Here is a 13,857-nt window from a genome sequence, read left to right as displayed (position 1 = left end):
CTTGGTTCCTTAGCAACTCCAGCTGGGCTAAGAAACCAGCGTTGGAGTTGCTCTAATATATATGCATGGTACGCAATGTACTTGCCTAGTACAATTGCTCGTGAAAGGAGTAGAATTATTAGAGCTGCTTGAGTGTAGTTTTTGAAAACTGTATTTAAAAACTGTTTTAATTAGATGTTTTTTAACATTAAAAAAATTGTAATTTGAAAACTATAAAATGAAACAAAAAACTCCAATTGAGAGAGTAAAATTATCTATTAAGCAAGAACTAGTAACTACAAGAAAAAAACGAATTAATGTTAGCCAAAAGCTGATGCTTACAAGTGAAAAACCGACATTACAACCAATTTAGGCCAACGCAAGCCTGTCAGAGATGATATCCGACGCAAACTCATAAAGTTTAGAGTTGGTCATATAGACCTATGCTATTTAGTGTCGGCAATGTGCAACATCAATGCACAAACACTACGATAAAATCACAAATTACCAATGCCCAAAGGTTTTCGATAATGTTGTAAAACCGTCGGTAATGAGCAGTTACCGAAAACCTTCCAATGGTTGATAATTTGTTGTTAAAACACTCATCGGTGATATTCATGACCTTGAATGATGTCATGACATTGAAATATAAATATGAGTTATAGTGAGATCCAACCAAAAGTAAAATAAGAAACCATGGTTGGAGCGAAATCTACATAAGTTGCTTAAATTCTATGTGACATATTAGGCCCACCAGAATAGTGTTTAAGCAACCCAACTAGCAACTCATGGTTGGAGATGCTCTAAATAAGCAACGTTGCTAAAATTTAAGCAACAAGAACTAACATGTTATGTTGCTCTGGTGGTGCTCCAACCGGTTAAGCAACTTGCATTGGAGATGTTCTAAGTTGCTTATGAGTTGCTTAAATCCTATGTGATAGCTTGGGTCTACCAAAATATTGTTTAAGCAACTCAACAACAATTCATGATTAGCGATACTCTTAGGTGAGATATGAAAAATAGAAAGAGAAATGAGAGATATGATAGTGGATGTGATAAGAAATGTAGTAAAGGATATGGAAAAAAATGAGTTAAAAATTGGCCTTTGGCTCACCAATTTATAAAAAAAATATTGAAAAAAATATTAAAAAATAAAGTGGAATGCCATTACTCTTTTTTTTTTGACAGGAAAATGCCATTACTCTTTTATTTGTAACTGATTCATCGATGCCATGGTAGTAAGATATACGTATTATATCTTGTGACGCTCGATTTATGTCGCTATTGGCGTTATCACCGTTCTTACTCTCTCAGAAACACAACATTCAGAGTTCAGTTCAACTTGTCACTGCTCTTTACCATTTCTTAGATTCGCCTAGTAAAACAAAAAAGGAGAATCTAAATGGTTTATGCAGTTAGTTACTCTCAAAACCTGTTCTTCAGGCCTGTTGGAATTGGACATGGCATTTTAGAGGTCAAGTGTTGCTCAAATTCACAGAGCAAAGCAACCCCATCTTTTGTCCAAACAAAGAAACTGTGCTTGAGATGCAACACCCTTTACTCAGATCAAGATAATTCACCAGTTTCTTGCTCTTTCCACGGTCACACCAATGGTATGCATAACATTTTACCTATGAGATTTTTATCCATGTCATGCTTTTACTATTTGTTTATAGACTCAGAGCATATTTAGAAATTCTCCTACAATTGATTACAAAAACAAAATTATTTATGAGAATAAGTGTCTGTGAGTAGCTTCTGGTGTCGGAATTAAATATATTATGTGGAAAGAGAAGCTGATTCGAACATGCAATTATAGGTTGTTCCAATTTTGTTTCTGGTTTGTTTGCTGAGAGTCTGAGACTGAGCTATAAAATGATAATTTTGTAAAGCATAATATTTGCAATATATATAAATCAAACGCTCAGTGGCGGAGCTTGAGCAAAATATTAGAGGAGCTAAAATAAGACTTTTAACAACAAGCTAATTAAACCCACATGCAAGAACAATATACAAGAAATTACCTCAATAGCTATGAGTTGATCCCCCCATAAAAATGGGGTTAAAAAAAGCTTTGAGTTTGAGAGCTGCACACAAAGAATGACGTTCGAGCAAGGAAAACAAAAGAAAATTAAGATAAAAATGTTGAGTTAGAGTTAGAAATATGGAGTTTTACACAAGAGGGTGAAAGTTTGGAAGCAAAGTTGGAAAAACCCACTAGAACTTGATGGAAAACAAAAAGTTACGGGAGAAAGAAATGAGAGGCTTATGTAGGAAGCTTAAAATTTGGGCAAAAGTTACATTTCTTTCTAATGTTTATCATTATTAAGCTTCACATTTTTGTCTGATATGTCTAGCCACACTCCTTTTACACACATAATATTATATGTCATATATTAATACTAGTACTCAAATATGACTTGGAGACTTTGGGGGAGCTGAAGCTCCTCCCTGTCACTTATAAGCTCCGCCTCTGGTGAAACGCTTGTAATGTTGTAGGAGATAAGGGGCTATATTCATTGGCTCCACCTCACCAAGGAATTGATGGGGAATGGACTGATAAATCTGGAGTAATTGTTTACAAATGGAATGAGAAGAATGACAGACCAAATACCGGTCGTGCGAATTGGAAGAGAAGATGGAGTTGCTGTGCTGAGTATGGTGAGAATGCCCCGCCCTGTAGATGGGGCTGGCATGTTTGCTATGACGATGGTTTTACATTGTATTAACTTCAGTTATTGTTCTGATTGATACATGTTTTCAGTTTCTTTTGATATTCTATATATGCTTTGGTTACAGATATGGTCTAGCAATTAAATGTACAGTTGTAGATACAAAGTTGTGAAGTTTTCTTGGATAACCAATTATGAGTTTTACTTCATGACTGATGAAATTTCTTTTATTTCCTTTGTTCTGTTTTGGTCTCAATGGATTTCAATCCATCCTCCGGTGTTGCTATACTGATGGTAGATTAGAAGCTCTTAAGCTTAAACTGGTTGGTCTTGTCACAATTACTATGGAATCTAAAGGGTTCATGTGTTACCAATGCTTTAATCAATCATCCTTGAATATGGTACCGTAAACACTAAACAGGTTTAGCTGGTACTAATAACATCTGAGTATGTGAATATTTAACTTTGGGTTATAGACATGAGTACTGAATAGAAGTTCTTATAGAGGTCATTCCAGTTTAATTATAGGAAATTGAGTGTTCCATGAAGTTGAACACATCTCCAATAGCTTTTGAAAACTCCCAATAATCTATTAGACTATTACTATTAGGAAAGTTAAGAATGCAGATTGCAGCAACCACCCAAGCACATATTGTTTGATTTAAGACAGACCATAGGAGATTTAGACTTGCTTGCTTGATTTATTACCAATAGAACTTCAATCCAAAAAAACATAACTTTTTCTTAAATGGATAGCTATTTCTTTCTTATATGGAAAACCATCCTATGATGGAAAAAAGGGTGCACACCCACCTCGCAGGTAACCTTTCTCTGTGCAGCATTTAATGGCGTCTTCAACTATTTCCTCAACTCCATACTTGAAATCGAATTCAGCATCTATGAACTTCTTAGACGAGAATTCGACCATTCAATTTGCATGAAAGAGCTTAAAAATGAAACAATCATATATTGGTTCCACACAAGTTCCTCGATGAACAAGAGAGGAAAAGTGGAAAATCGCTGGTATGGGCTACATTTTCCCACACTTTTTGTGCTTTCATTTGGAGTTTTCAGAAAAATATTTGTACATGATGGGAAGAGATGACATAGATAGGTGAAAAATATCACAGGCTGTATCAGTGTTCTAAAAACTGCACACTGAATCCTTGTTCTAAGCCTTGACGCTGCAACCCCAATTTCACGCAATCAGAATCCAAACCCGACAATGCAAGATGCTGCAAGAAGGTGTTCTGGGGCATGAAGGTGTTCCCAGCACCACCTGTATGCGTCTGGCCCAAACTCATTGAAGGCAGCAAACCTTGAATCTTACTTGCCTATTTGTTTCCTTTTGCTCTTCTTTATGTGAAATTTGTTTGAAATTGTATCACTATTTTGAGAGTACATGAGTTATCAATCAGGTCCTGTTATTTCTTCTAAAATTGATCTTCACAGTTCCTATTTTTGCAGCTTTGCAGCTCTAAACCTCGTATTTTAAGGTACTTTTATACAATCTTGTTCATCTTTGAAGTTCTTGGAAGAGTTGCCTTTGGGTATGTTAGCCATGCCTCATGTTCATTCCCGACATGTCTTGTAAATATACAAAGTGATATATATTGAGTTGGAATTTAATGACAAGTGCTCTGTTTCTGTCAATAAGTGGCTTCATTATTTGTCTATTTTTGTTGTTGTTGTTGTTGTTATATTCAAAGTCATTTTCATCAAGCTCAATTGTTGTCCGCCCTTTGCTTCTTGGAAGTAAATTTTTGCCTCCATTGCTTTGGAAGACTCCTTAGAATCTTTCTCACTTTGTCAAAAGATGGGATTGTCTTCCCAAGTGATTTAAGACCACTTGTAATTGTTTGGAAATTTCAAACATTTGATCAATGGTCTCATGAGCCTCCATCTTGAACATTTCATATTGATGAGTAATCATGCTGGCCTTGGCTTCTTTTACTCTATCAGTACCTTCATGAGCAATGACAAGTGTGTCCCAATTCTCCTTATCAGTAGCACATCCATGAATATTTCATAATCTGATTTGCTCAAAGCACAAGTTAGATAGATAGAGATCTTGACTTTAGCAATTTGAAGGAATTTATCTTTCTGCTCAAGAGTCCAGGATGCTCTTGTAGTAGGGGTTCATCACCAGATTCAATGATCTCCCATATGTGTAGATTCAATGAATAGGTTGATTTAGGTTCATTATGTCCTCTCATTCAACTATCTAGGCTTTTTGGTGAAGCACAAACCATATTAATTATCTAAACTAATTTTTTTAAAACTCATGAAAAAAATTCTTCTCTAAAAAAAATTATTGGAGCTGGATTATGAATTAAAAATGACCTATCTAAAATATATACTCCTGCCTACTCCTCTAAGACTATCTTCCTCATGTGATTAAAAAAAACGCATTAAGACTATTTATTTTTTCTCCAAACTTCACTGTAACACGCTCAGTTGATAAAAGTTCAATTTGAATTTACGGTGTTCTGGGAATGAACATTGAGGAAAGGTATAGTACCTAAGGGTAGAGAGATTGTGCTAGAGAGAGAGAGTAAGAGAGAGAATGCTGAATTTTATGTGTTACTTCATCAAATGAGCCAAAAAGTCCCTTACAATTGATAACTACCTCCTATTTATAGAGCTTGGGTACTACCTATTGGGCCAATTGGGCCTCCGAGATCAAGGCCCATCTGAAGGCCAGGGCCCCGCCTCAGGGCGGGATACATGCTGGGCGTTGCCCCTCTAGGGGCTCGCCCAGTCCACTAGTCCACAAGACACCGAGCTCGAGGTATGAGAGCTAAGGGTGTCTTTTAAATGCTGTTACATGTCTTATTGTACATCGGAATCTACACTGCCAACATGGCTTGAGAAAAGAGAAGTTAACTATATCGCCAACATGGCGTGAGCAAAAGGAAACTAGCATTTTCAGTTACCCAGTCCACCGACTTGACGAGCAAACCAAGCTGGCAAGTCCACAAGTCCGCAAGCGGCGAGAACGACTACTTTGTATTGGTGATAAGTTGGAGCAGGTGTATGATCGCTCGCCGGCGGGAAAGGTGGCAGGCATGGGTCATGTGCCGATCATTCAATCATTGACTGGCGGTGACCCTGGCGAGCGACTGAACTTCGTTGTTGTTGTCAATCGTCAGGCGATGGTGTTTGATCCTTGTAGTGGCGAGGCTTTTCGCGCTTTCCCTTATTTTAAAACCCTTTCAAATTTCTATCTGCCTCACGTGGCTGCCCCACGTGATGTGTTGGTTACATCAATTTCCCTCTTTCTCCGGAACCGTCACTTCACCTTTCATAACCGTCCCATCGTGCGCAGTAACTCCCCTTTGCACGCGACCCACCTCCCCAAAACCATCATGACTTCCAACCTTCCACACGCGTCCAACACGCGTCACCCTTCCAGCTTCTCCCCTTCTCCTATAAAAACCCTTCTTCCCCACTGTCATCCCTTTCCGAGACCCCTCTTCACTTCCCTAATCGCTTACCAAACTCCTTCTGCCCACTTCCGCTCCGGAGCCGTCGCTTATCACCCTTTCCGCTACCCACTCTTCACATCCTACTCCGGTGAGTCCCACTGTCCTTATCTTTACATTGCACACATACTGATCTTTTCCTTTCTTTCACTTCACTGTCTTCTAAAAATGGCTTCAAACCCTACCTCCCCTAATCACTCTTCTTCCTCCTCCGAAAGCGACCCTGACTCCACCGCTGCCGGCGGCCTCCGTTTAGAGGTTCCGGAGATCCCAGCTCACCGACTAAAAACCTACGCCACTCTGCCCCTTCCAGTCCAAGTAGCCCCCAAACACGAGGCTATAGATCAACCTTCCATCTTCCAAGATAGCGATCCCATTGTGCAATTCGTGAACTCCCTGGGTGGCTTGTCCAATGACGATGAGTTTAACGCCAAACTCAGGATCTGGGTTTGCAGTCCCGGGGATCGCCCCTGGCTTCACAAGCCAGACGGCGACGTAAAGAGATCCCATTTTTTCTTTGCGTACGAATACATGTTTAGCGAGCTTGGAATCAGGCTTCCTTTCTCGCCCTTTGTCCAAACCGTCCTCCGCGACATCAACGCGGCTCCCTGTCAACTCCACCCTAACGCCTGGGCCTTCATTCGATGTTTTGAAATCCTAAGCGCCGCTGTCGGCATCGCCCCATCCCCCACCAGTTTCTTCTACCTTTACGACGTCGACCCCAAGTCCATCAAAAACAAAGGATGGATTTCCTTGAAGGCCCGAGCCGGCCGGAAGTGTTTGCATCCCCACAAAAGTAACGCGAAGTCCTCCTTCGCACGAAAGTACTTCCGTGTGGCGGTTCATCCCGCCTACCCAGAGGCATTCACCCTCAGAGACGGGACCGCCCTCTTTCCTCTTTACTGGACAGAGAAGCCCAACGGGATCACCGATCCTTCAGAGGATTCCTTGTCCGCCAACGATAAAGCCTTTCTTAATCTCCTTGCCCCACTTCCCATCCTTGACTGCACAACAGTCCTTGAGGGCGCTGACCTCTCAAGAACTCCCAAATACTTAGGTTGCCCATAGCTCACTTTTATTATTGACATTTCCTTTCTCGACTCCTATGTTATCACTGATCGTTTTTTTTTTATTGTTACAGAAGATATGAATTTCACGAACGCCGAGCTCCTGAAGGCCTGCGAGAGGAGAATGGCTCGCTTTTCCCCAAAATTCAACACTGAGGGCGACGCGAAAAAACGGGGCGGTGCTGAGAACCAAGCCGAGAGCACCAAAGCTCCCAAGAGGAGAAGATTGACCAAAGCCTCCTCCGACGCCGACACATCCAACCCTGGCGCTCAGCCCACCACTGCTGCTGCGCCTAAAGGCAAAAATGTCGCTGAAGCCTCTGTCGCCGCAGCTACCGAGCCAACCGCCGTACCAGCTTCTTCTCCTGCCTCCGCCGGTGCGACCGCTGCTGTTGCCGCTGAGTCCTCTATTGGCGCAACAGCCGCCTCCGCCGGCGTTAACGCCACAAAAGCTGCTGCGTCTTCCGACACTCCTATTGGAGATAAGGAAAAAAGAAAATGAAACCCCAAAGTCTCCCCCTCGCCAAGATGCGCCTCCTAGCCCGCCCTCAACACATGATGCAGGCTCCATGCCTTCCCCGCCTCATCAAGGGGAAAAATCCTGTCCTGGCGCTGCCACTACCTCTGAAGCAGCTCGAATTGAACAAGCCCCTGCTCCCGAGGTCGGTTCCTCAAGCTATTATAATATGTTCCCCAACGCCATTGAACCCTCAGAATTCTTTCTTGCTGGTCTCAACCGTGACGTTATAGAAAAAGAAGTTTTGAGTCGGGGCCTGAATGACACCAAGGAGGAGACTCTTGCTTGCCTCCTACGCGCTGGGTGCATCTTTGCTCACACGTTTGAGAAGTTCAATGCCGCCAACGTTGAAGCTGAGCGGTTGAAGGCCGAAAGTGCTAAGCATCAAGAAGCCGCCGCTGCTTGGGAAAAGCGTTTCGACAAACTGGCGACGCAGGCAGGAAAAGACAAAGTCTATGCCGACAAGATGATTGGCACAGCGGGGATTAAAATCGGCGAGCTGGAGGATCAGCTGGCGCTGATGAAGGAAGAAGCAGATGAGCTTGATGCAAGCCTTCAAGCTTGCAAGAAGGAAAAAGAGCAAGCTGAGAAGGACTTGATCGCCCGAGGCGAGGCGCTGATTGCTAAGGAGTCAGAGCTTGCCATACTGTGCGCTGAGCTGGAGTTAGTGAAAAAGGCGTTGGCGGAGCAAGAGAAAAAGTCTGCGGAGTCCTTGGCCTTGGCGAAATCTGACATGGAGGCGGTGATGCAGGCTACGTCCGAGGAGATCAAGAAAGCGACCGAAACTCATGCCGAGGCCCTCGCCACGAAAGATGCTGAGATTGCTTCCCAACTAGCAAAGATCAAAAGTCTAGAGGACGAGCTGGCGACGGAGAAGGCCAAAGCCATTGAGGCGAGGGAACAAGCCGCTGACATCGCCCTTGACAACCGCGAGCGCGGTTTCTACCTCGCCAAAGATCAGGCCCAACATTTGTACCCGAACTTTGACTTTAGCGCCATGGGAGTAATGAAAGAGATAACCGCCGCAGGACTGGTTGGTCCCGACGATCCTCCCCTGATTGACCAAAACCTCTGGACAGCGACTGAAGAAGAAGAGGAAGAAGAAGAACAGGAGAAAGAAAACAATGAATAATGTAATTTTTAACATTACCTTTATCTTTTACTGTCACCTTGTAGTGTACTTTTCCGCCATTCGTCTATGTTTAAGGAACCCTTCGCCATAGCTTTTTATATCGCCGTTGGATATTTTGTAAGTCATATTGGAACGCTTTCGCCGTACACTACTCGCCTTCCCTCCTATTCATTCGCCGACCTTATATCTTGCGCTATTTTTCACGCGTCATATGATTGAATTACGCCTAACGATTTCGTGCCTTAATTTTAACTAGGACTTGTTGCTTGGTATTCCACCACCAAGACTTTAGACGTTTTTTCCCTAATAGGAAGAAACGGCCTCCATTCTCGAGGACTTCGCCCGGGGCTTTGCCCGCTCGGGGCTTACAATGCTTGGATCCCAATGGCCATTTGGGGGTCCCAAGACTTTTGCCTAGTTAACAGCGCTCGTCGTATTCTGGCGAGACTTACCCAGCACATCGTTTACGGGACCGGCGATCACGTCAGACTTTCCGGAGGGTGATTCCCAGGCGTCAAAGGCCATTTGTGGAATCGCCACAACCTTCAGGGTTCCAGCAAGCCCCTTTGGGGATCAAGCTTGTCCCACTTAGTGATCGCCGTAATTCTTTATGTCGATCGGCAATTCCGATCGTCAGGGAATCCCTGGAATTTTTTGGACACGAATTTCGTGAACTTTTGCCTAGTTAACGGCGCTCGTCGTATTCTGGCGAGACTTACCCAGCACATCGTTTACGGGACCGGCGATCACGTCAGACTTTCCGGAGGGTGATTCCCAGACGTCAAAGGCCATTTGTGGAATCGCCACAACCTTCAGGGTTCCAGCAAGCCCCTTTGGGGATCAAGCTTGTCCCACTTAGTGATCGCCGTAATTCTTTATGTCGATCGGCAATTCCGATCGTCAGGGAATCCCTGGAATTTTTTGGACACGAATTTCGTGAATTTTCGTTTTATTTTATTGATTTGTCGTTGCAGTACATTGGAGAATTTGAGAACACTTCGGAAAATCTTAAAGATATCTGGCTCCGGCGATTCCGCCTTGTTCACTTTCTCGCCTGCGATCAACTATAAAAGTAGAGCAAGCTCAAACCATTGAACGATCGAGGTAACCGCCTCCCATCAAGCTCCTCTAAGTGATAGGCCCCATTACCAAGAACTTTAATAATGCGGTAGGGCCCTTCCCAGTTGGGAGTAAGCTTGTTCCCCGGGGCTCCCGATCGCCACTTGAGGACCAGGTCGCCAACCTGCATATCTCGGACGCGAACCCTGCTGTTGAACTTTGCCGCCACGCGCTGCTTCATTGCTGTTTCCCGAATGTGCGCCTCGTCGCGCGTTTCCGACAAAAGGTCTAGCTCCACCGCCATGTTGGCCTGATTTTCCTCTTCAAAACCTGGTCGAGTCCGCCATGTAAAGTTGTCAATCTCCACCGGCAACATTGCATCTACCCCGTAGGTCATTCTAAAGGGGGTTTCCCTTGTAGTAGATTGCTCGGTGGTGTTGTACGACCACAGCACCGCCGGAAGTTCATCCAACCAAGCTCCCTTAGCCTCCGCGAGTCGTCGTCTTAGTCCTCGTAGGATTACCCTGTTTGCAGATTCTACCTGCCCGTTCGTCTGCGGATGCTCAACAGAGGCGAACCTCATCTGTATGCCCATTTCCTTGCAGAACTCCCTTGTTTGACAACTTGAAAACTGGGTCCCATTGTCAGATACGATCGCCCTTGGGATCCCGAACCTGCAAACAATACGCTTCCAATAGAAATTGACTATCTTTGCAGAAGTAATCTTGGCCAAGGGTTCCGCCTCAATCCATTTAGTGAAGTAGTCCACCGCCACCAATATAAACTTCATTTGTGCCCTGGCGGTCGGGAAAGGTCCTACTAAGTCCACACCCCACTTGGCGAAAGGCCACGGGGCGCTCATCGTTACCAACTCTTTTGGCGGTGCCTTAGACAAATCCGCGAACACTTGACACTCCTTGCACTGCTTCACGAAGTCCATACAATCTTTCCTGAGGGTGGGCCAGTAAAAACCCGCCCTCAACACTTTGCAAGCCAAAGACCTTCCCCCGATGTGGCTCGCGCACACTCATTCATGTACTTCAGACATTATCGCTTCGTACTTCTCTGGCGGTACACATTTCAACAATGGCGTCGAGAAACCACGGCGATACAAGTGTCCGTCAATGAGAGTATAGTGACTCGCCTCCCGCTGCTGCTCCTTCGTGCATTGCTCCACTTCTGCCGAGTCCCCCGCCAAGATAGATATTATGGGATCCATCCATGTTCTCCCTCTGTTCACGCAGGCCATGAGCTCGCCTTCGATGCTTGGGTACGCCAGCGTTTCCTGAATCACACTTTTGTTATTGCCGGGCTTCCGCGTGCTTGCCAGTTTGGCTAGCGCGTCCGTCCGCTGATTTTCTGCCCGAGGAACGTACTCCACCACGACCTCTTGAAAGAGTGTCATCAAATACCGTACCCGCTCAAGGTACTTGATCAGATTAGGATCTTTGACCTGGAAAGTTCCCTTCACTTGATTTTCCACCAATTGTGAGTCCGTTCTTATCAACAAACTCCTGATCTTTACTTCCCGCGCCAACTTCAATCCGGCGATGAGAGCTTCATATTCTGCTTGGTTGTTCGTTGCTTTGAACTCAAATTTCAGAGACTGCTCCAAGACTAGTTCCCCTGGCCCTTCTAACGTTACTCCCGCGCCGCTGCCACTACTATTGGAGGATCCATCCACGAAGAGAGTCCACTGAGTGTCCACTCTTTCAAACCGATCTGGAGTCAACTCGACCACAAAGTCAGCTAGTGACTGCGCACCAACCGTGCCCCGCTTATCGTATTGCAAACCATACTCTGACAATTCAACCGACCAGGCGACCAATCTACCTGATAAATCCGGTTTTTGTAATACTTGTCTCAAGGGCAAATCCGTCCGCACCTTTACGGGAAAACTCTGAAAATAAGGTCTCAACCGCCGGGCGGTGACGAGGACCGCCAGCGCCGCCTTCTCAATTTTCTGATATCTGACCTCCGCGCCCTGGAGTGTGTGACTAACAAAATAAACAATTCGATGCTCGCCATCTATCTCCTGCAACATCACAGAACTCAGAGCACTATCGCTCACAGCAAAATACAAATGCAGCGGGTGTCCCTGCATTGGTTTTGACAAGATTGGCGGTGACGATAGGAGTTCCTTGAGGCGAACAAAAGCTTCCTCACACTCCGCCGTCCACTCGAATGCGACATTCTTACGAAGACACTTGAAAAAAGGAAAAGATCTGTCACCGGACTTGGGAAGAAACCGAGATAAAGCTGCTATTCGCCCCGTCAAACGTTGGACCTCTTTCACATTGGAAGGGCTTTTCATCTGCTGAATCGCCTTGCATTTTTCTGGGTTTATCTCGACTCCTCTGGATGTGATCATGAATCCCAAAAACTTGCCCCCCTGAACACCAAAAGAGCACTTCTCCGGATTGAGGCGCATACTGTGCTTCCTTATTTCGCCAAATGCTTCCTCCAGATCTTGATGATGGTCTAAACCTCGTACTGATTTAACAATCATGTCATCAACGTAAACCTCCATGTTTCTTCCCACCTGCCCAGCAAAAACCCTATCCATCAATCTTTGGTAGGTAGCCCCAGCGTTCTTTAGTCCAAACGGCATGGTGCGATAGCAATAATTGACTCTGGCAGTCATAAAAGCCGTTTTGTCCTCGTCTGCCGGGTGCATGCGGATTTGATGATAGCCAGAGTAAGCATCCATCAAGCTAAGCAGTTCGTTGCCCGAGGCACCATCAACAAGGCTATCGATGCTGGGAAGGGGATACGAATCTTTTGGACATGCTTTGTTTAAGTCTGTGTAATCTACACACATTCGCCATTTCCCGTTCGCCTTCTTCACCATTACGACGTTCGCCAACCACGTCGGATACTTCACTTCCCTGATGAACTCTGCCGCCAGCAACTTGTCGACCTCCTGTTGCACCGCCTTCCCTTTGTCGCCACCCAAGCGCCTCCTAAGTTGTGAAACTGGCTTGACACTTGGATTCAATGCTAATCGATGGCATATGAAGTTTGGATCAATTCCAGGCATGTCTTTGCAGCTCCAAGCAAACAAGTCTAAGTTCTCCCCAAGCAGTTTTGTTAGGCGCGTCTCCTGCTCTTCCGTCAGTCTGGTCCCAATCTTCAAAGTGCGATCACCAAACTTTAGCGCCTTCGTTTCCTCAATTGGCGTGGGCCTATTTACTCGCCCCTCGCCCCGGGGATCAAGATTTTCATCCGAAGCTTCGATTTCATAACATCTATGACCAACCAACGCACTCTTCTTGCCGTACAAGTTAAGGCAATTATTGTAACACTCCCTCGCCATCTTCTGGTCCACCTTCAGCTTTCCCACCTTTCCACTGCTTAGCGGATACTTGACCGCTAAGTGGGCTGTCGAAATTACAGCACAAAGGCGATTCAATGTATTTCGCCCAATGATGACATTGTAGGATGCTACCACCTGGAGAACCAGATACCTTACCTTCAAAACCCTAGCACACTCGTCTTCCCCAAATATTGTGTCTAGATCAATGTATCCCCGCACCATTACTTGCTCCCCCGCGAAACCTACCAAGGTTCCCGTGTATGGAGTTAGATCATTGTCAGTTAGTCCCAACTTGTCAAATGCATCACCATAGATAATATCAGCCGAACTACCCTGATCCAGGAGTACCCTTCTAACGTTGAAACTGTTCATCCTTAACTGCACCACAATCGGGTCGTCCTTATGAGGCTTTATCCCCTCAAAGTCCGCCATCGAGATTGTTATGTCAGGGTGTACGAATCCAAAAGCGACCTCATGAACGGAATTAACGGCACGAACATGGCGCTTACGCGCCGCATGAGTGTCGCCACCGCCGCCAAATCCCCCGGCGATGGTGTTGATGGTCCCGACGGACGGTCCTGAGTGTTGAGCGAACGTGTCATCAGCCCCTTTTGTGGCGATAGCCGCTGA

The 13,857-nt window shown here is 45.0% G+C and overlaps 1 protein-coding gene across 1 annotated transcript; it reads left to right on the top strand.

The window, feature by feature from the left end:
* Positions 1-1,279: 1,279 nt before the first annotated feature.
* On the top strand, positions 1,280-3,247 carry LOC130742645 (uncharacterized). Its single transcript, XM_057594750.1, has 2 exons — positions 1,280-1,592; positions 2,479-3,247. The coding sequence occupies exons 1-2, from the start codon at positions 1,382-1,384 to the stop codon at positions 2,706-2,708; spliced, it is 441 nt and encodes a 146-aa protein (XP_057450733.1). The 5' UTR covers positions 1,280-1,381; the 3' UTR covers positions 2,709-3,247.
* The last annotated feature ends 10,610 nt before the right edge of the window (positions 3,248-13,857 follow it).

This window comes from Lotus japonicus, chromosome 3 (assembly GCF_012489685.1).
Source record: "Lotus japonicus ecotype B-129 chromosome 3, LjGifu_v1.2".
NCBI classification, from domain to species: Eukaryota; Viridiplantae; Streptophyta; class Magnoliopsida; order Fabales; family Fabaceae; genus Lotus; species Lotus japonicus.
Note: the sequence above shows the minus strand (reverse complement) of the source record. Positions and strands in the feature narration are given on the sequence as shown.

Bases quoted from the DNA above. Each gene is read 5' to 3' on its own strand.
- LOC130742645 (XM_057594750.1), top strand. From the start codon at position 1,382: ATGGTTTATGCAGTTAGTTACTCTCAAAACCTGTTCTTCAGGCCTGTT. The intron at 1,593-2,478 runs GTATGCATAACA...GTAATGTTGTAG, and splicing joins TTTCCACGGTCACACCAATG to GAGATAAGGGGCTATATTCA.